Source organism: Peromyscus eremicus, chromosome 1 (genome assembly GCF_949786415.1).
Source record: "Peromyscus eremicus chromosome 1, PerEre_H2_v1, whole genome shotgun sequence".
NCBI lineage: Eukaryota > Metazoa > Chordata > Mammalia > Rodentia > Cricetidae > Peromyscus > Peromyscus eremicus.
The window spans coordinates 94,508,143-94,530,448 of record NC_081416.1 but is presented as its reverse complement, the minus strand read 5'-3'; the positions used below and the strand labels follow the sequence as shown (position 1 = coordinate 94,530,448).

General features: G+C 40.8%; 1 protein-coding gene across 1 annotated transcript in view; it reads left to right on the top strand.

The window, feature by feature from the left end:
- The first annotated feature begins 54 nt into the window (after nt 1-54).
- The window catches only part of Nlrp14 (NLR family pyrin domain containing 14), a 40,005-nt gene continuing 17,753 nt past the window's right edge, over nt 55-22,306 (top strand). The window contains exons 1-7 of the mRNA XM_059251823.1: nt 55-130; nt 578-2,168; nt 4,286-4,459; nt 7,024-7,188; nt 13,875-14,045; nt 15,897-16,067; nt 17,706-17,876. Of these exons, the coding sequence (XP_059107806.1) occupies nt 55-130; nt 578-2,168; nt 4,286-4,459; nt 7,024-7,188; nt 13,875-14,045; nt 15,897-16,067; nt 17,706-17,876 (2,519 nt within the window). The remainder of the gene's footprint in view (nt 131-577; nt 2,169-4,285; nt 4,460-7,023; nt 7,189-13,874; nt 14,046-15,896; nt 16,068-17,705; nt 17,877-22,306) is intronic.

Here is a 22,306-nt window from a genome sequence, read left to right as displayed (position 1 = left end):
TTACTGATAAATCTCATGATCCTCTTGGCACCTGTTTCAGGGACAAAAAGGACCATGGAGTCAGAGGATGTTGAGATGATCGAAGACCATGTTTCTGAAGAGGAAACTCTCTCTGGGGACAAAGACTTTGGTCAGCTTTTGTATGTTTTTATAGCTTTATGATGGCAGGGTTAGTTCCTAAGGACCGTTAATAAGTTAGAGTTTACTTCCAATAGGCCACTTGTTCTCAGTCATTCAAAGTCAATAAGACTGGATTTATGACCTAGTCAAAATCAAAACCATATTGACTTCAGCATATCAAGCAAACAGTATTTAGAAATGCCTAGTCAAAAGTTAGCCTAGGGGGCTGAAGAGATAGCTAAGTACTTAAGAACACTTACTGCTCTTCCAAAAGTCCTGGGTTCATTTCCAAATACCTATATGGCTGAGAAAGAGGGAAGGTGGACAGAAAGGAGGAAGGGGGGCAAAGAGAGAAGGGAATGAGTGAGCAGTGAGAATCTTAACATTGTGAATCTAAAGAGAATTCAATGCTTTGTTCATGTGTATCTTTGGTTCTTTTCCATTCTACCTGACTTAGATGATAGAAGGGACTACAGAACTGTAATAAAGGAAAAATTTTATATTATATGGGATAAGAGCTCTTTGCTTGGAGAATCTGCGACTTTGAATCATGGAATCACTGAGAAAGACCAAAAGTTGTTGGACCGTATCTTTGAAGCGGATATTGAAACCTACAAGATACCACAAACAGTAATCCTTCAGGGAGCTGCTGGAATTGGGAAGACAACGTTGTTGAGAAAGGCAATGTTAGAATGGGCAGATGGCAATCTCTACCAGCAATTTACCTACGTTTTTTATCTCAGTGGGAGAGAAATTAGCCAAGTGAAAGAGAAAAGCTTTGCTCAGTTAATATCCAAGAATTGGCCTCGCTCTGAAGGCCCCATTGAACAGATCCTGTCCAAGCCCAGCAATCTCCTTTTTATAATCGATAGTTTTGATGAGCTGGACTTCTCCTTTGAAGAGCCAGAGTTTGCACTATGTAATGATTGGACCCAGAAGCAACCAGTGTCCTTTCTTATTAGCAGTTTGCTGAGGAAAGTGATGCTTCCTGAGTCATTCTTATTAGTAACAGCAAGACCCACAGCTTGGAAGAGACTGAAGCCCTTGTTACATAAACCTCATTGTGTAAAGCTGCCAGGACTGTCTAAGAATGCAAGGATGGACTACATTCACCATTTGTTGAAAGATAAGACATGGGCTATGGATGCGATCTGTTCAATTAGAAAGAATGAGAGGCTTTTCAACATGTGCCATGTCTACCATATGTGCCAGGTGATTTGTACTTGTCTGAAGGAGCAAGTGGAGAAAGGTGGCAATATTGATGTGATCTGCCAAACCACCACAGCTCTGTTCACATGCTATATCTGCAGCTTATTTTCACAGATAAATTGGAGTGTTATTACTCTGCCCAATGAAACACTATTGAGGAGCCTGTGCCAGGCAGCTGCTGAAGGCATTTGGACTATGAATCATATACTCTACAAGAAAACTCTCAGAAAGCATGAGTTAACTAGAGATGACATCTCAGTCTTCCTGGATGTGAAGGTTCTTCAGAAGGATACGAAGTATGGAAACTGCTTTTCATTCACTCACCTCCATATTCAGGAGTTTTTTGCAGCTTTGTTCTACTTGTTAAGAGAGAATCCAGAAGAAAAAGACTATCCCATCAAACGTTTTGAAAACTTGCATCTGTTACTTGAAAGCAACCGTTTTCATGACCCTCATTTGGAACAGATGAAATGCTTTTTGTTCGGTCTACTGAATAAAGACCGAGTACGACAACTGGAGGAAACCTTCAAATTTACAATATCCATGGACATAAAAGGGGAGTTACTTATGTGTTTGGAAGCATTAGAAAAGGGTGATTCTTATCTATCACAGCTGAGACTTATGGACTTGCTTCACTGTCTGTACGAGACTCAAGATAAAGAATTTATAACTCAGGCACTGAGCTATTTCCCAAAGATTGCTGTGAAGGTTGATGAAGAAGCCCAGTTGCATATATATTCATTCTGCCTTAAGCACTGCTACTCTCTACAAACTATTAAACTGACTGCAATGGCAGAGTTAAAAACTATGGTGGACTTAAAACCCATAACTAAAACTTGGTAAGTGTTCAGTTTACTAGTAGTGAAGGAAGTGGATTTTATAGAAGGAACCTTTGCTTAACTAAGGTGAAATAATAATTTTTTAGAAAATCCATCCAGAAATCTTTCTGAGGCTAATATACTGGGTCCTCTATCTTTCCTGCCCCCTAAACTCTGCTTCTCTATGTATGATTTTACCCTATCCCTTTCATCAAGTTGGCTTTTCTGATTCTCTCCATCTAAACCTGTGAAAAGACTTGAATTTATATATTTAAAATGAAGAGTGTATTCTGTAGCATATAGTTATATAGTAGACAAGATGCTTAACATATTGCCCAGTTTAATTCTGATGCCAACAGAATTGTGAACTCTTACATAGGTAACTTACCTATGAGGTTACAATTCCAAAATTCCAAAACTGAGATATATGGGTGTTTATCTAGAAAATAAGTAGATAATTGATTCAAACATATATTTAACAATAGCTATTAGGCAGCAAATGTTGCTCACATAAGTGCCAGTCATTTGATGGATGGATGATGTATTTGATCCCCCACTTTCCTCAGGGGTTGATGTAGCTTGAGTTTTCCTGCCTTGCCCACAGTCAGGGCAAATCTCTCTCACCTGCCAGTCCCACAGCCACTCACACCCAACCAAGTAAACACAGAGACTTATATTGCTTACAAACTGTATGGCCATGGCAGGCTTCTTGCTAACTGTTCTTACAGCTTAAATTAATCCATTTCCATTAATCTATACCTTGCCACATGGCTCGTGGCTTACCGGCATCTTCACATGCTGTTTCTCATCGTGGCGGCTGGCAGTGTCTCTCTGACTCAGCCTTCCACTTCCCAGCTTTATTCTCCTCCTTGTTCCGCCTACACTTCCTGCCTAGCCAATGGCCAATCAGTATTTTATTTATTGACTAATCAGCAACACATTTGCCATACAGAACATCCCACAGCAGGTTGATGCTATCTTTTTCAATTTGACTTAAGAAAAAGCTGAGTTATATGAAGGCATAGGCATGACTGAGGTCACCATCAGATTATAAGTCCTTGGCTTTCAACTTTTGTGTTGGAAAAAAAATTGCTCCACTGTCTAATTGGAAAAACATCCCTCTGTTAAGAGAACACATTTCATTCCTTTATCTCAATGTGGCTCACCATTTAAGATATTTGTAAATAAGAAGCTCTTGAATGGTTTGCACAAACTAAGACCTCAAGTCATATTCTACCACTCTGCAGCATCATTCATTATTCTCCTTCCCCAAAGTTGGGGCTTAAAGAACTCACCATCTTAAAACATGTTAGATATTACCATGAAGTGACATCCCAGCCTCGTTCATTTCAATTTCATTACAATACAGAGGGATGGGGAGATAGTTCAGTTGGGAAAGCACCTGCCTTAAAAGCATTAAGACATTTCAATACCTAAACCCACATTTAAAAAAACACATTTGCAGAGTGACATGTATGTGTAATCACAGTGCTGGGGGAGGCAGAGCCAAGCAGATCCCTGGAACTCACTAGCCAGCCAGCATAGCCTATTTGGCAATTTCCAGACCAGTGAGAAAACCTGTCTCAGAAACAAAGTTCTACACCTGAGGAGCAACAACTGAGGTTGCCCTCTGATCTCCACATATGAGTGCATACACATGCACATACACCTGGAGGAAACATACATATAAGGTTAGATGTGGTTGATCCCACCTTTAATCTCAGCACTCCAGAGGCAGAGGTAGATCTGTTAATTTGAGGTCAGGTTGGTCTATGTAGCAAGTTCTAGACTAACTAGCCAGGAATATACAGGGAAACCCTGTCTCAAAATTAAAAGAACAACAAAAATCCCAAACAAAATAAAAAGAATATACAGATATGTGAAACAGACTTCTTCATCCTGAGGTTTTCCCTCCAAAGTGAAGTCTCTGTAGTTCTTATTACATATATGTTGAGCAAATGGATGAGAATTTGGGGGAGGAGGGCTTGGGTAAATAAAACCTTGGGGTAGCCAAGAGAAGATGTCCTGGTGGACTACCCATAGCAAAAATGCACCTAATGCTTTTTCATAACATGTTTTTACACAATAACATCTTCTAAGGCAAAAGTGGCTGGTCTTTCCTTTTTCCAATTACACAGCTTCGAGGATGCTATTGCTGGAATCATTCACTACTGGAAAGATCTGTTTTCTGTGCTTCATAAAAATGAATCCCTGAAGGAAATGGACCTGTACGAAAGCAGACTTAATAAATCATTGATGAATATTTTAAGTGAAGAATTAAGTCATCCAAGGTGTAAACTACAAAAACTACTGTAAGTCTTACATGGGGAATTGTTCTGTGTGTGCGGTTTTTCAAAACAGTTTTTCTGTGTAATGGTCCTGGCTGTCTTAGAACTTGCTCTGTAGACCAAGCTGGCCTGGAACTCAGAAATCAACCTTCCTCTTCCTCCCGAGTGCTGGGATTAAAGGCATGGGCCAACACCACCAGGCATGTGGGAAATTTTAATGGAGTATTCCCACTGTTTTTCTTTGCCCTACCTTCCACCCTTACTTGTTAGGAAAAATCAGTAGTAAATAGAAACGGTCATATGACACATAGTTTTTGGTCAATGAGGGGTGATAGTGGTCCCATAGCACCCTGTTTCCTAATAGACCCAGTTAGTATGTGTAAAGACAGTCGTTCATGTTTGCACAAGACCAAAATCACAAAATGTTATAAAATAAAATCTTCATTAAGTAATGTGTGACTATACATAAAAACCATTGTACAAAATATTCTAAGAACATGAACAATGGAGATGTCTAAAGACATAGGAGCATGACTCCATTTGTTCTGGGAAAGATAGCAATGGTTGTAGAATCTGTTGGCATGTGGTTTTAAGAATCCATTGGGAATTTTCTAGATGAAGCATGGCATAGAACTATGACCTTAAATTTAGGTCACAAAAGCACTTACAAAGACATGAGACAGAACTTATTTTATATTAATTTTCTTTTGAATGTTTTATATTTGATAATCAATTGCATTAAATGTGACAAACAAGTTTAATGACAATCATAAACATATTTATAGCTAACACTCAAAATAAGGTAGAAGAACTTTGAGATGAAAATGCTCCACCTACACCTTCCTTTTCAGTTCTCTTATGTTACTAGTCTGAGGCAAATCATTTTCTAATCCAGCTAGCTTTGTTTCATTATAGAAACCATTTAATGAAGACAGTGTGTATTTGTGTCTGTTTTCAATGAAATGCTGTAAAACTTTATCTTTGTTGTATATTGACTAAGTTTTCATTGCTGATAAGCATTGCCATTGCATTGTGTAACTACATTACAATTTTTAGTTCATTGTCTTGTTAATAAAACCCCCTTGTGGGTTTTTTCAATTTTCAGTTATTGAGAATGAGACTTCTATGAATATTGTTTAGCTGTTTGAGTTTTTTACATCTTTGGTTAAAATGTGAGTTGTCTGGTTCATAGATGTATTTGTTAAATATATGCTAAACAGTTTTATAACAATTAAGCCCACAGCATATGAATGTTCCACCTGCTCCTCACCTGTACCCATGGTTATTGTCAGTCATAAAATCTTAATTTGATTCCAGAATCTCTCCATTTAAAATATGCATGTTTGCATATCACTTCTTGTTGGCTCTCCTGGGGACTGGAACCACCTATATGTTCCTCTGTATTTAGTGCCTGTTGTGTGCTTAATGTCTACTTTCTGGTTAGTCATATATACTTAGCACCAAACAAATAATACATCCTTGTTCCTAGTATCACCAAAATAAATGCTGTCTTAGAGACTAGCTTCCTGCCAAATATTTTTCCTTAGAATCTCATTATTATGAGTTCTGACCTCAGATTTTAAGCATTATCTAAACCTGTAGGTAGATAAGAGGCCACTGGATGTGTGACCTTTTTACTCATCTCTAAACATCTCCTTCACATTGTCTATCCCCAGATGTCATTAGTGCAAATGTTAATAACCAATGCTGCCTTTGGCTAATGGCCTCTTTTTAAAACAGAAGAGTCTCTCCAAGGAATTGACACCATGGTGACTGTTCTCAGTCATAGGCTCCTTAGTGATAATTCCTTTTCCCCTTAAAAAAAAACTGCTTCCAATTTATATTTACATAGTGACTTAGGAGGATGGTTAGCTTTATAAATAGATGAAACTATTTTCTTGTGGGTGCTTAGTTGGGGATAGAAGAAATGTAGAAAAGAAGAATGCTGGGTAATGAGATGAAAAGGAGGGAAGTGGTCTCCAGATGGTTAGTAGTTAGGATGCAGTATGCACAGATTGAATTCAGGGCCAGACTGGGCACTGCAGGAGAGTCAAGTATGTCAAAACACAAATGCAATTAGAAGGAAGTAATGAAAAATTGGAAGATGACCTTTGTATTTACTCCCTATATTGCTCCTGTATACTCACTGAAGCCCACAGGATAATAGCATGTCTGCAACAGTATTTGTTGCTAATGACATACATCTGATAGTTGATCTTAATTGTGAATTCACTTTTGATTATGGAAAGGATTTAAGCATTGTAAGTTCATGTTGTCACTGAAGTATTTGAAGTGACCTTGATAATTGTGATAATCATTCCTGAAAGTTCAGAGGCTTCCCTCTACCTTTCCCAATATTACCATCTTCATTTCCTGTGAGGTCAAAATAGTTAAGAATGTCAGCTCTCAAGTTACAAATCCAAACATATGTTGTTTTCCTCAATAGTTCTCTGAAATTCTTTTGGTGCCTTACCTGCAGTATGAGAAACTCAGAGTCAGATAAGAGATGAGAGTAAGAACTGAAAGCAGAAGAGGAAACTGGGGGTGGAGATGATTGTATAACCACTCTGTATGTATTTCTTATGAAGGTTTGGATCTGTCTGCTTCCTGAATAACTGTCAGGATTTTAGTTTTTTGACTACCTGCCATACCCTGACACATCTTGACCTGAAAGATGTTGACTTAGAAGACAATGGGTTAGAAAGCTTATGCCAAAACTTGATATCCCAACGATGTAAATTACGGGTGCTGAGGTAAGCTTGTGTTTTCGTTATAACTTTTGTCTTTCCAATAAAAAAGTTGAAGTCAACTTGGTGTTCATAGTGCTGTATAGTTAGTGGAAACCTATTTTCCTAGTTCATTTTTTCCCCAGTAAGAATGCTCACTCATTCCTCATGAAACACTTTTAATTGTATAATGCTGTGTCTTTATCTTCCCAATGAAGTGAAGGAATAGACCAAGAACTGATGAACATTTAACATTTTTCTCACTTTGATTAATGGTAATAGGAACGCATGTTAGAAAAATGCTCTGTACTTGATTATTGATAATGAATCCCTACCATCTTCAACTGTGGGTCAGAAACAAGCCTAGAAGGCTGAGAAAGAACAGTGTGGCAACTGTCAACTGTCAAGGTATGCACTCACTGTTGTGTGCTGTCCCTCTTATTGGTGGCGCTCAGCTGCTCTTTAGAAATAGGAGAGCCTTAGCCATTATACCTGGACTGCACATTGGATGACAGCTTTTAAGAAAACTCTTTATTTTCTAGTGAAAGTCAGTTAAGTCAGTTTCTCACATAAAACCAGAAAAATAGATTCATCTTAAAAGTTTTTATAATCCCTGAACGATCTGTGAGTCAAGACTGAACCTTAATGCATGAAGGGCCAAGGTAAGTTGCTTCCCACAAATAAATATTTAAAATCCAAGTAGTGGAAAAATAGCAAAGCCTAGAGTAAGACCTTTTTAAAATAGGTAAATTCTGTGACCAATAGGGATTTTTTTAAGTCTTAGCCATATTTTAAAAGATGAAATTCACTTAATGTAGCACATCTTGGGAGGTGATGGGAGATTCTTGAACATGGGTTTTATACAGTTGTGAGTGGGTCAGATTGAGATAGAAACTTAACCAGCAGGCAAATAGATTTAGAATTAAACCTGTATTATGTGGAAGTCAAGTGAGATGTATGCCACTGGTTCTTGTGTCTAAAAATGAAATATCAATAGCAAATATCCCAGTGTTATTTGGTATAAAAGATGTTCTTAGTTTTGGCTAAAGTAGTTCTAAAACAAAAGCTTTGGCACTGAAAGTAGCAGGACTTGATAAAAAGCCCTTTTCTGTTGATCTGAATAATGTCTTCTAATGATGATGCTTGATGTAGATCTAGATAGTAAGCTTTCAAGTGGGATATTTTGTGACATGACTTAGTAGGGCCAGCAGTGACTGTTCTGTTGGAAGTTCTCAAAGTTTGCAATAATATAACACTACATTATGGAAGAGTGGCTGTTCTCCAAATGTGGGTGGCCACATGGGTGTTATAATCACTAGTCTTGTAGGCCTCCTCTAAATAGTTCATGTAGGATGGTATCCAACTTCCTATTTGCTTTAGATCTCATCAGATTTGGACAATATGAATGCCCCTAATAGTCCAGTTTGTGCATAGATCATGCTAAGCAGAACTTTTTAGAATTACATTTTGATATTTTACTCTGATTTTATGATATGAGTTGTGAAAGTATTGAAAAACAATACTTTCCAGGCTTTTCTGCTAACTAGAATCCCTTATTGTAAGAATTTTGCAAATGTAGGGATAAAGTATTCTAGAAAAGTTTACTTGTAGAGAGACATTTCAGATCTTGTCTCATTTCAGTATCTGGACATACTGAAAAGGTACACATTATGAATAATATTCGTGGGAATGTTTCACTATAATTCAATTTTATCTCAGAAGAAGAAAGACCTATTCTTTCTCATGGTAGATGTTTTATGTAGTCAGAAATTTTTCTGTGTCCCACCTGGTCCCTCAGCCACTCAGTCCCAAATAAACACACAGAGGCTTACATTAATTACAAACTGTCTGGCCTATGGCTCAGGCTTCATGCTAGCTAGCTATTATAATTTAAACAATTCCTATTAATCTATGTGTTGCCACATGGCCATGGCATTACTGGTCTGCTGGCATCTTGTTGCTCCTTGGGTGGCAGGCTGGTATCTTCCCTAATTCTGCCCTATTTCTCTCTGCATCTTTGCTTAGATTTCCTGCCCACCTCTAATCTGCCTTGCCATAGGCCAAAGTAGCTATATTATTAGCCAATGAGAGCAACACATATTCACAGCATACAGAAAGACATCACATAGCACTTTCCCTTTTCTGTCTAATCAAAAAGGAAGTTTTTCATTTTAACATAGTAAAATTACATAAAACAAAACAGGTATCAAGCAAGAATTACAGCTACAATATCTAGTCTATTGCTTGGCAAAATTAAATAAAATACTCTATCATCTATCTTATCTTTGTGAATCTAAAGTTTCATATCTAATTTTTCTTTTATTGTAACCAAGAAAAACTATATCTACTTCAACTTCATTGAAGACTCTAGAAGGATATAATATCTGAGTAGATAAGAAGTGCAACGTAAGCAACTTCCAAAATTCCAGAAATGACAGCTATCTGGCTGCCTGAACAGTCACCCAAAATTTCTCAGCACTGTTGGGGCATCCATTTTCAGCCTACAGGCCTAGAGTCTCTGGCAGACTTTTTAGTGAAGCAGGAAAGTTGAAAGATTGTCTCAACTATTGGCAAAGTCCAGTGTACCTAGAAAACTTAATTAACATGACTATAAATTTGGTTATCATAGATGACTATTAATCTGTATTTCTTTTTTTTTTTTTTTTTTTTTTTTAGTTTTTTGAGACAGGGTTTCTCTGTGTAGCTTTGCGCCTTTCCTGGAGCTCACTTGGTAGCCCAGGCTGGCCTCGAACTCACAGAGATCCGCCTGGCTCTGCCTCCCGAGTGCTGGGATTAAAGGCGTGCGCCACCACCGCCCGGCTAATCTGTATTTCTTAATGATATATTACAATTTTAAATGAGTTGCATAAACAAAATATCTTAAACAAGAGTAGAAATATATATATATAGTAAAACAAAATTAACTTTAAATTTGGATCAATAAACTAAAATCCATAGCAATGTAAAACATTTCAAACAAGTTGTTGCTCTTTAAAAGTAGATTCAATAATCTACCCTTTTATCCTATCATATCTATATCCCCCTTTCTTTAGAAAGAGATTGCATTTATAATCAACCCCCTTTATATAAAAATAAACATTTATATATAATATTTTGGGAATTTGGGTGTAGCTTTTCATACTACTTCCTGCTGGTTGGGAGCACTGACAATCTTATAAGGATCCTGAGAAAATTTGAGATAATAGTCAAGTCCTGAGAAGACTGGCTATAACTTTTGTTGATAAATGCCATCTGTCAAGGGTCAAGAGGTCTCACTTGATCAAATCTGATCCATCTTAACCTGGAACAAATCCACAGCCTCTTGCTTCCTGTGGAAACAAAAACAGAGCCTCCTTTCTAAAGCAACACATCCTTAGACCCAAATTTTGAAGTCAAGATACCTTTAAAATATATATATATGTTTAACTTAGCAGCCTTTACAAATATCTTTCTGCAGTTAGCTCATTAACACTCAAAAAATTTAAAGAAAACAAAATATGTATAATCTAGACTCTGTATTTTCCATCTTTACGTGGCTTATTTTTTTATATTTCTATAGTCTCTTCAAAGGCTTTATTTTTAAAAACTATTTCTTTATATAACTGCCTGTAGCATGAATCTTAGAGAGTCTTATTAATAAAATCAAACCTGGGGCCAGTTATTGGGGGTGATGCTGGAAGGTCAGAGAGATAGAACAAGCCACAGCTAACCTCACCTGGCCAACTTCTCAGCTGGTCTTGTTTCCTCAGACTGGAAGCTTCTGTGTCCTCATCCCAATGGCTCTCAGCTGAACTGCTGCTCCAAACCTAAAAGCTTAACCAGCCAAAATGCTTAACCAGCCAAATGCTTCTAGTTTCTGGTCTTCATGCCTTATAAACCTTTCTGCTTTCTACCACCACTCCCTGGGATTAAAGGCTGCTTTCTGGGATTAAAGGCGTGAGTCATCATGCCTGGCTGTTTCCAATGCGGCCTTGAACTCACAGAGATCCAGAGGGATTTTTGTCTCTGGAATGCTAGGATTAAAGGCGTGTGCTAACATTTTCTAGCCTAAGTATCTTGTGGCTTTTCTGTTCTGACCCCAGATTAGTTTATTAAGGTACACAATATTTTGGGGAACACAATATGACCACAACTGCCTATACTCCTTTTCCTCTCTTCCAGGCCTATGTACATTTTTATACACACTGTAAGCCATTTAGAGGTTTTTTTCCATCTGTATCTGTCCTATTGTATATATGTAACCCTTTCCTGTCCAGGAGAGATTTTAAACTGCTAAGCTGTGCAGTGGATTTGACTGTTGACTCCACCCTGTTCGGTTTCCCAACATGATGGAGGTATGTTTACTGCCAGCTGTGGGAGCCATGCTCACTGACAACTCAGAAGCAGTGGGTCTATGCCTCCATCAGGCAGCATGTAGCCCAGAAACCTTTTTTTGTCTGTACTAGCAAAAGCTAAATCCACCACTCAGTATGCTGCACATCTTGGAGACACCTCTGTGTACTGTGGCAGGAATCTGCCATGCTGTGCTCCAGCTCAAATGCCATAGCGTTTCTGTGCCTCAGCTCACATGAGAGATATAAACCAGGAAGCTGCTCTTGGCTCCATTTTAGAACCCCTTTTTAAAGCTTTCTCAGGTTTTAGGTGGAAATTCTTGCCCCATGTTGGAATGCCAGATGTATTCAGAAGTTTTCCTATGTCCCACCGGTCCCATAGCCACTCGGTCCCAAGTAAACACACAGGCTTATATTAATTACAAACTGTATGGCCTATGGCTCAGGCTTCTTGCTAGCTAGCTCTTATAACTTAACCCTTTCCTAGTAATCTATGTGTTGCCATATGGCCATGGCGTTAACCAGTCTGCTGGCGTCTTGTTGCTCCTTGGGCAGTCGGCTGGCATCTCCCCTGACTCTGCCCTTCTTCTCTCTGTATCTCTGCTTGGATTCCCCACCTGCCTCTAAGCTGTCTTCCATAGGCCAAAGTAGCTTATTTATTAGCCAATTGGAGCAACACAAATTCACAGCGTAATGACATCCCACAGCACTTTATATTTCATAATAGATTAGCTCCTAAAATATCCAGAGAAAGCCTAGTATAGTGGTACACACCTTGAATCCCAGCAGAGGCAGGCAGATCTTTTGAGTGGCAAGGTCATTCTTGCCAACATAGAGGGTTCCAGGCCAAACAAAGCTACATAATGTGTCCCTCTTCTTTTTCTCTCCCCTTCTTCCCTCCTTTCTCCCTCCCCCTCCTTCCTGGCCACCATGTTAAGCCTCTCTCACCCCCTCCCTGCCATGATGGACTGAATCTTTTGAAATCACAAGCAAGATAAATTTTACTCCATGTAGTTGTTAGTTATTTTGTCACAGTGACAAAAGGCAGGATGACAGAGCTGCTCCTGTTCCTACTGATACAAACCCTCACTTTTGATGAAGGGAACATAGTCACTGAGTTAAAAGAGATTACTTAAAAGCTAGGAATGTAGGCCCTGCTTTTAAAAAAAAAAGTGAACAAAATAAAGGGCATGCCTGGAATGCTCTGTCACCCAGCTCTTACACGTACCTGGGCACACAGCCATGTTGTCTCTGCATAGGCTTCTGTGCAGAAATTTAAAAGAACCCCACATGCACTTTCTCTTTCAGAAACAATTTTATTTCTGATTTTTTTTATTTTCATTGTTTTTATAATGTGGTGGTGTGAATAGAACCCATGGCTTTGTGCATGCTAGGCAAGCACTCTGCCAACTGAGCAGTATCCCCTTGTTTTCATTCACAAAAATTAAGTCCTATTCTAACTCTGGAGGTTCGCTGAGATGTATAGACTTTGGGTATGACTAAGCTCACTGGGTGATGTTTCTTTTTATTTACAAGTCCTTCTACAATAAAGTTTTCAATATTAAAACAAAATTATGTCCTTTAGAAAATGTGGACTGAAGCTTGTGGGAACTTGCGGACTCTAGACTGACAGCTGTAGAGCTTGCATGGGACCAGACTAGGCCCTCTGCACACAGGAGACAGTTGCGTAGCTTGGTCTGTTTAAGGGCACCCTGGCAGTGGGATCAGGATCTATCCCTGGTGTATGACCTGGCTTTTTGGAGCCCATTCCCAATGGCGGGATGCCTTGCTCAGCCTTGATGCAGTGGGGAGGGGCTTGGTCCTGCCTCAACTGAATGTACTTTGCTTTGCTGACTCCCCATGGGAGGCCTTACCTTGTCAGAGAAGAGAATGGGGGTGGGAAGGCTTGGGGTAGTGGGAGGAGGGATGAGAGGGGGATCTGTGGTTGGTATGTAAAATGAATAAAAAAAAAATTCTTAAATTTAAAAAAAATGTGGGTTGACTCATGAATAAAACCCATGGGAGACACAACTCTGGCTCCTGCCTTGTGGTTCATTTTTGCTCTAGAAATCAGTGCACAGCACCACCACAGCAGGCATCCTTCTGCCTTCTAAGCTGTAGGTGGAGGAAACTCCTCTACTCTTGATGAAAAGAAAAATACCATTTAGTGGATTTAAAGGAGTTTCTTTTATATTTTTAAGGCCTTGGGGGTGGGAAAGATGTTTCCTCTCCAGTCCCACTTAAATATTTTTGTTTTATGTAGGGAAGCTGAATTTTCAGCCAAGATCTCCAAAAGTGGGAGACTGCCACCCTCTAGCTGAATGAACAGAGGTTGTAATTCTCCAGAACGTGTCATTTCCCTTCTTCTGTGTTGCCCTCCAGGTTGGAATCCTGTGACCTGAATGTATACCGTTGTCTAAAACTAACAGAGGCGCTCTCAAGCAACAAGAGCCTGGTATTTCTGAATCTGTCCACCAACAATCTGTCAAACGACGGAGTGAAGTCGCTGTGTCAGACTTTAGAAAACCCCAACTGTCACCTAGAGAGACTGTCGTGAGTTGGTTTGCTTATAACCTATGAACTGTGTAGGAATATGTGGCTTAACTTTAGCTGGCATGTTTATCATTCCTGAATGATCTTCAGAGTTCTTCCTGTACTCTTTTCTCTTTTCTTTGGTCCTGGGATTAAACCCAGAATCTTGAACATGGTAAGCATGCAATACTAAGCTAGATGAGCAGATGTTCCCGTCTTCCATGTTTGTCTCTCTGTCTCTCTCTCTGTCTCTTTCTGTCTCTCTGTCTCTCTCTCTGTCGCTGTCTCTGTCTGTGTGTGTGTGTGTGTGTGCGCGCGCGCGCGCGTGCGCGCATGTGTGCATTCCCCCCATCTGTCAGTCTATCTGTCCCTGCTTCTGTCTGTCCCTGCTTCTGCTTCTGTCTCTGTGTTGCTGTATGTATCTCTCTCTCTCTCTCTCTCTCTCTCTCTCTCTCTCTCTCTCTCTCTCTCTCTCTCTCTCTCCTCCCTGCCCTCTCTCTCCTCCCTGCCCTCTCTTCTCTCTTCCCTGCCCTCTCTTCTCTTTTCCCTGCCCTCTCTTCTCTCTTCCCTGCCCTCTCTCTCTTCCCTGCCTCCCTTCCCTCCCTCTCCCCTCTTCTCTCCTCCTCCCCTCTTCCTTCTCCCTTCCTTCTTCCCCTGTCCCTCTCTCCTCCCCTCTCCTCCGTCTCTCCTCCCCTCTCCTCCGTCTCTCCTCCCCTCTCCTCCGTCTCTCCTCCCCTCTCCTCCGTCTCTCCTCCCCTCTCCTCCGTCTCTCCTCCCCTCTCCTCCGTCTCTCCTCCCCTCTCCTCCGTCTCTCCTCCCCTCTCCTCCGTCTCTCCTCCCCTCTCCTCCGTCTCTCCTCCCCTCTCCTCTGTCTCTCCTCCCCTCTCCTCTGTCTCTCCTCCCCTCTCCTCTGTCTCTCCTCCCCTCTCCTCTGTCTCTCCTCCCCTCTCCTCTGTCTCTCCTCCCCTCTCCTCCGTCTCTCCTCCCCTCTCCTCCGTCTCTCCTCCCCTCTCCTCCCTCTTCCCTCCCCTCTCCTCCCTCTTCCCTCCCCTCTCCTCCCTCTTCCCTCCCCTCTCCTCCCTCTTCCCTCCCCTCTCCTCCCTCTTCCCTCCCCTCTCCTCCCTCTTCCCTCCCCTCTCCTCCCTCTTCCCTCCCCTCCCCTCCCTTCCCTCTTCCCTCCCCTCCCTTCTCCATCTTTGTGTGTGTGCCTGTATGTATGTGTTACATGGAGAGGCATTTTCAATACTTGTGTTTGCATAGGTACTATATATAAATTCGTGTGTGTGTGTGTGTGTGTGTGTGTGTGTGTGTGTGTGTATGTATGTGTGTGCGTATGTGTATAGGTCAACTTGGATGATACCCAAGAGGTCAGTCAGCCTTGGGTATTGTTCCTCGGGAGTCATCTACCTTATTTTTTGAGACAATCTTTCATTAGCCTGGAACTTACCAAATAGGATAGTCTTGCTGGCCAGCACAGGCCCCAGGGATCTGCCCATCTCTACCCTCCCCGAACTGGGTTTATAACTACATGCTAACATACTCGGCTGTTAACATGGTGCTGATGATCAGGGATCCTCATGCTTGTTTGGCAGAAACTTCCCAACTGAGCTATTTCTCCCCACCTTTTCATGTTTAACTTGGATTTTTAAATTATTTTCCTTTTTATTTTATGTTCATACTCTTCTAGATTTCTCCAGTTTTGTTTCATTCTCTCCTGTACCTAGATACAATGGAATTCACAATTTAAATGTCTGTTGAGGTTGATTCTACAGGAAAAGTGAACAGTATAAGTATCAGATAATTTCCTCCTGAAGTAAGGCAAAATGTTTGGAAACTGATGAATCTGTCTTTTCTCATCTGTTTTCCCTTCAGCTTAGCAAGCTGTGGCATCACAAAAGCTGTGTGTAAGGCTCTTTCCGTGGCTATCACCAAAAGCAAGAGACTGACACACTTATGTTTGGCAGACAACATCTTGGGAGATGAAGGGATAGAGCTTCTCAGTGATGCCTTGAGATATCCACAGTGTACTCTCCAGAGCCTTGTGTGAGTGTTTGCTGCCACCTTCCCAATACAACATAGTTTATAATGAATGCATATACATATGTGTTTGCATATGCCATTGCATATACACACTATTAAAATAAAATCTTTAAGAACACAACTTTTAAATGACTTTGAGCATGTTTGCAGATAAGTAGGGCTTTTCATATTCTAGGAATTGCTTCTTCAAAGGCTCCAGTTTCTTCTAGGTGTTTTCTATTTAAAATGTCATACTTGATTATTATCATGCATGATTACTTTTACATACTAAAGATAATTTTCCTAGCTTGTTGCTTTACTTCTAACTTCCATTATGATAATTTACATATTATTAAATTTTGAAGTAGTTTTTAAGAGACGGTCTAGTGTTGCTTGGGCGAGTGTTGAACTTGCTATGTAATCTAGGCTAGTCCTGAATTTGGCAATTGTCCTGTTTCAGCCTCCCAAGTGCTGGGATTATAGACATGTACTACCTTAATGCAGCCCAGATGTTTAATTTTTTTGCAAGTCTTTCTGCCTCATGAATCCTGACATTTTTATCATAACTATAAATACCTTTTTGAAATGTAATTTTGTCATCCCATATTTTTTACTTTTTAGCATTTACATGTTAAATTATTCCAAATTTATTCTGAATTTAACATTTACATTTCAAGTTTTTCTAAATTAATTTTGTTGTAATGGTTATACTTAATTTACCCCCATATATAAGGCATGTCATACCAAAATTATTAATGGTACAACATGTCTTTTGATTAAAAATGCCACTAGTAGTGTCTATGGAGCCCCCATGGGACTGGACTAGGCCCTCTGGATATGGAAGATGGTTGTTTGGCTCGAACTGTTTGGGGGGCACCCAGGCAGGGGGATCAGGATCCATCCCTGGTGCATGGGCAGACTTGTGGGAATCCAGTGCCTGTGTTGTGATGCCTTGTGCAGCCTTGGTGCAGTGGGAATGGGCTTGGACCTGCCTAGGCTCGGTGTGCTGGGCTCTGCTGACTCCCCTTGGGAGACCTTGATTTGGGGGATGTGGGAATGTGGGATGGCTTAGGAGAGAGGGCTGGGGGGGTGGGAGGAAGGAGGAGGTAGGATCTGTGGGTAGTATGTAGAGTGAGTAGAAAATTTCTTAATAAAGAAAAATGAAAAAAAATTAAACGCCACTAGTAAATACAAAGAAAGAATAGTTAGCTTATTCCTATTGCACTCCTCATAACTGCCTCTCTAATCCATGTAACTACTTCTGCAAGAGTTCTGTGTGCTTTTTTTAGGAAAATAGATCACCATTTGATTAATACTATGAAAAGCTGAGCCAATTGTGGTGGTTCATACCTGTAATCTTAGAACTAGGGAGACTGAGCAGGAGAATTACTGAGTTTCAAACCCAGCCTGCACTACAATGAGTAGGCCAGCTCTGCTGCAGATTTGAGACCTTGTTTCTGAAAACTGGAAACAGAGACAATCATTGGGATTGGCTCTGAAGTACATAAATCCAGTTTGTAACAGTTTGATGTAGACATGAGTGCCTCATGTGAGACAAGCTGGCAAAAAGAGGTCAGATCTGAGGAGTATTGAACAGATATGGGATCTTTACTGGGTGATCGATACTGACTTCATCTTTCCTCATACCGTGCTTCCCTGTAGGTTGAGGTGTTGCTGTGTGACTTCGGTTGGTAGTAAGTTTCTCTCCGATGCTCTTCGGAACAACAGGAGTTTGATACATCTGGACCTGGGATCAAACAAGCTTCAGGACAGTGGGATCAAGCTTCTGTGTCACATCCTTCAGCAGCCAACCTGCACTGTTCAGGAGTTGGAGTAGGTTTTCTGTGACTCTATTGTTTTGTGCTTTTAACTAGGAGCTGTCTTGGAGGGCAGGGAAAAGATGAAAGGAAGAACTGAGTGAGATATGAATATCAGAGAAAGAGGATAGACCTGACTTTTCTCTCATTCTGTTGGAGATGAGCTAAAGAAGTCTGTTTGACTGAAACCAAAAGTGAAACCCATAGTTACTATGGCCCCCATGATCTGCTTCCCTTGGGTAAAGTAAAGGGTCCATTGGCATCAGACTGAATAGGAGCCATTTTAGTTTTGATTGTGCCCTAGTAGATCTGTTTATCAGCTATATCCACAAAGCTAAAATTTTTCTACTAGTTTTCCTTTCGAGTTTGTTTTTCAAAAGGTATTTAATTTTTTTGTTTATTTTTTTGTTTTTAAGGCTTTTTTTTTTTTTTTTTGGTTTTTCGAGACAGGGTTTCTCCGTGTAGCTTTGCGCCTTTCCTGGAACTCACCTGGTAGCCCAGGCTGGCCTCGAACTCACAGAGATCCGCCTGGCTCTGCCTCCCGAGTGCTGGGATTAAAGGCATGTGCCACCACGGCCCGTCAAAAGGTATTTAATTTTTTAAATTATCATTTTATGGTTTTTATATGTATGGATGTTTTGCCTGCATAAATGTGTGTGTGTACTTTATGCATGCCTGGTACCCACAAAAGCCAGAAGGTTCTAGATTCCCTGGGACTGGAGACAAAGACAGTTGTGAGCCTCCATTCGGGTGCTGGTAATTGAACCAGGTCCTTTAGAAGAGCAGCCTGTGCTCTTAACAACTGAACCATCTTTCCATCCCTCAGGTTATATTTAAAGTAATTTTCCTGTTAGGTCAGTATCCAAAGAAAATGGAAGGGGATATTTTTAAATTTTTTCTTGAGATTATAATTTATATATTTTTTCTTTTTAATTCTACAATTAACTTTTTAAGTTAAAATTTTAGATTCCCATACAAAGTAATGGGGTTGTCTCCATATTTATGTGCCATTCTCTTCTGTTTTCATTTGTTTCCTTGCCCCCATTGACCTCCCAAATGCCTTACCCTTCTCCAGTTAGTTTCCTTGCCTCCCCTGGTTAGTCCCTGCCTTCTGTTTCCTTTCCTACCTCTCCTAAAATCTCTACCTCCCTTCTCACGATGCTCTTTCCTGTTAACTAAAGTAAAAAACTGCCTGAAAAGTTTTGAGACAGGGTCTCACTGTGTAGCTAGGCTATCTTAAAAGTCACCTTTTGTTTCTTGAGCACTGGATACAGGGAGATAACCACTTCATTGCCCTAAAGTCCAGTTTTACACATAGCCATTTTCATTCCTAAGTTCTCTTTGTGAGCAAGTATACAAGCATTTGCATGGCTTATATACATGTTATGACTGAGATTTCCTTTTACTTGGTACTGTTCCAGAAATCCCTAACTACTTTAAATCATTCCATAAATTACTTTAATGACTTGGAATATTTAATACTTCATCACATAAATATTAAGTGCAAAGTAAAATAAGACTGAGGTGTCAGCAATCTCAGCCTACTTCCCTAGGAGATCTTTTCATGATTAAGTTCTTAGACATTTAAATCAAGCATTTATTTTCATTTTATGTGTATGGATGTTTTGCCTGCATGTATGTTTGTGTACCACATGTATGCCTGGCATCCATGGAAGATAAGAGAGGATGTTTGAGCCCTAGAACTGGAGTTAGACAACTGTGAGCATCCATGTGGGTGCCAGAAAATGAACCCAGGTCCTCTGGAAGAGCAAACAGTGCTCTTAATCACTGAGCCATCTTTCAGCCCCATAAACCCAGCATTTCTTAAACTATTAGCTTAAGCTTCTTGACATACCCAGAAGAATTGTCCTAACTGAACTGAATAATGAAAACTGTTATAGTGTGAAATTGGAAGGTTCCCACAAAAGGGTATTTTATTTATTTAACATTTTTTCCATTTGTTTTACATACCGACCTTAGTCTGCCCTCCTCCTTTCTCTCCCCTCTCCCCATCTACTCCTCCTCCATCTCCATTCAGAAAGGGGCAGACCTCCCATGAGCATATCAAATTGAGGTAGGACCTAGCTCCTCTCCCTGCATGAAGGCTGGGCAAGCATGGGGAACGGGTTCCCAAAAGCCAGCTAAATGCCAGCAACTGGTCCTGATCTCACTGCTAGGAGCCTTACAAACAGACCAAGCTACACAACTGTCACACACATGCCCAGATCAGTCCCATGCAGGCTCCTTAACTGTTGCTCCAGAGTCCATGAGCTCCTACAAGCTCAAGTCAGCTGTCTCTGTGGGTTCTCCCCATCATGATCCCCCTGGCTTGGACAATCTCTCCTTTTTTTCAGCAAGACTCTAGAGCTCAGCCCAGTGCTTGGCTGTGGATTTCTACATCTGCTTCCATCAGTTACTCGATAAGAGTATCTGATGACAATTAGGGTAGTCACCAATCTGATTACAGTAGATGGCCAGTTCAGATACCCTCTCCACTATTGCTAGGCGTCTTAGCCGGGTATATCCTTGTGGATTTCTGGGGGTTTCCCTGGCACCAGGGTTCTCCCTAATCCCAAAATGCCCTCATCAAGATGTCTTTTTCTTTACTCTCCCCCTCTATCCCACACCCCCGACCCACCTCCCACTCCCAGCTGGCCCAAACTGTTCCCTCAGGTTCCCATCCTTCCATGCCCCTGCTCCTGCCCCTATTTTCCCCAGGAGATCTCTATTTCCCTTCCCTACCCAGGGAAATCCATGCCTCCCTCTTTGGGCCCTCCTTGTTGTCTAGCCTCTCTGGTGCTGTGGATTGTAGGTTGGTTATCCTATACCTTACTCCTAATATCCATCTATGAGTGAGTACATACCATGTTTGTGTCTTTCTGGGTCTGGGTTACCTCACTCAGAATAATGTTTTCTAGTTCCATCCATTTGCCTGCAAATTTTATGAGGTCATAGTTTTTGTTTTGTTTTGTTTGTTTGTTTTGTTGTTGTGTTACAGCTGAGTAATACTCCATTGTGAAAATGTACCATATTTTCCTTATCCATTCTTAAGTTGAGGGGCATTTAGGTTGTTTCTAGCTTCTGGCTTTTACAAATAATGCTGCTGTGAACATAGTTGAGCAACAGTCCTTGTGGTATGATTGAGCATCCTTTGGGTATATGCCCAAGAGTGATATTGCTGGGTCTTGAGGTAGACTGATTCCCAGTTTTCTGAGAAACAACCATACTGATTTCCAAAGTGGCTGTACAAGTTTTCACTCCCACCAGCAATGGAAGAGTGTTCCTCACATCCTCTCCTACATAAGCTGTCATCAGTGTTTTTGATCTTAGCCATTCTGACAGGTATAAGATGGTATCTCAGAGTCGTTCTGATGTGCATTTCCATGATGACTAAGGATTCTTCTGTTGAGAATTCTGTTTAAATCTGTACCCCATTTTTTAAATTGGATTATTTTACATTTTGATGTCTAGTTTCTTGAGTTCTTTATATATTTGGAGATCAGACCTCTGTCAGATGTGGGGTTGGTGAAGATCTTTTCCTATTCTATAGGCTGCCATTTTGTCTTACTGACAGTGTCCTTTGCCTTAGAGAAGCTTTTCAGTTTCAGGAGGTCTCATTTATTGTCATTCTCAGTGTCTGTGCTACTGGTGTTATATTCAGGAAGTAGTTTCCTGTACCAATGAGGGAGATTGGTCTATAATTCTTTCTTTGTTGCATCCTTGTGTGGTTTGGGTATCAGGGTAACTGTGACCCCATAAAATGTATTTGGCAATGTTCCTTCTGTTTCTATTGTGTGAAACAATTTGGGGAGTATTGGTATTACCTATTCTTTGAAATTTTGATAGAATTCTGCACTGAAACCATCTGGCCCTGGGGGGAGGGATTTGGGTGGGGAGACTTTTAATGTCTGCTTCTATTTCTGTAGGGGCAATAGGTCTATTTCAATTGTTTTTCTGGTTTTTTTTTATGTTTTTTTTTTAATTTTTATTTTGCAATACAATTCAGTTCTACATATCAGCCACAGATTCCCTTGTTCTCCCCCCTCCCACCCCCCTCACCTTCCCCCCAGCCCGCCCCCCATTCCAATCTCCTCCAGGGCAAAGCCTTCCCCACAGACTGAGATCAACCTTGTGGACTCAGTCCAGGTAGGTCCAGTCCCCTCCTCCCATGCCGAGCCAAGGGACCCTGCATAGGCCCCAGGTTTCAAACAGCCAACTCATGCAATGAGCACAGGACCCGGTCCCACTGCCTGGATGCCTCCCAAACAGATCAGGCCAATCAACTGTCTCACCCACTCAGAGGGCCTGATCCAGTTGGTGACCCCTCAGCCATTGGTTCATATTTCATGTGTTTCCGTTTGTTTGGCTATTTGTCTCTGTGCTTTATCCAACCTTGGTCTCAACAATTCTCGCTCATATAAACCCTCCTCATTCTCGCTAATTGGA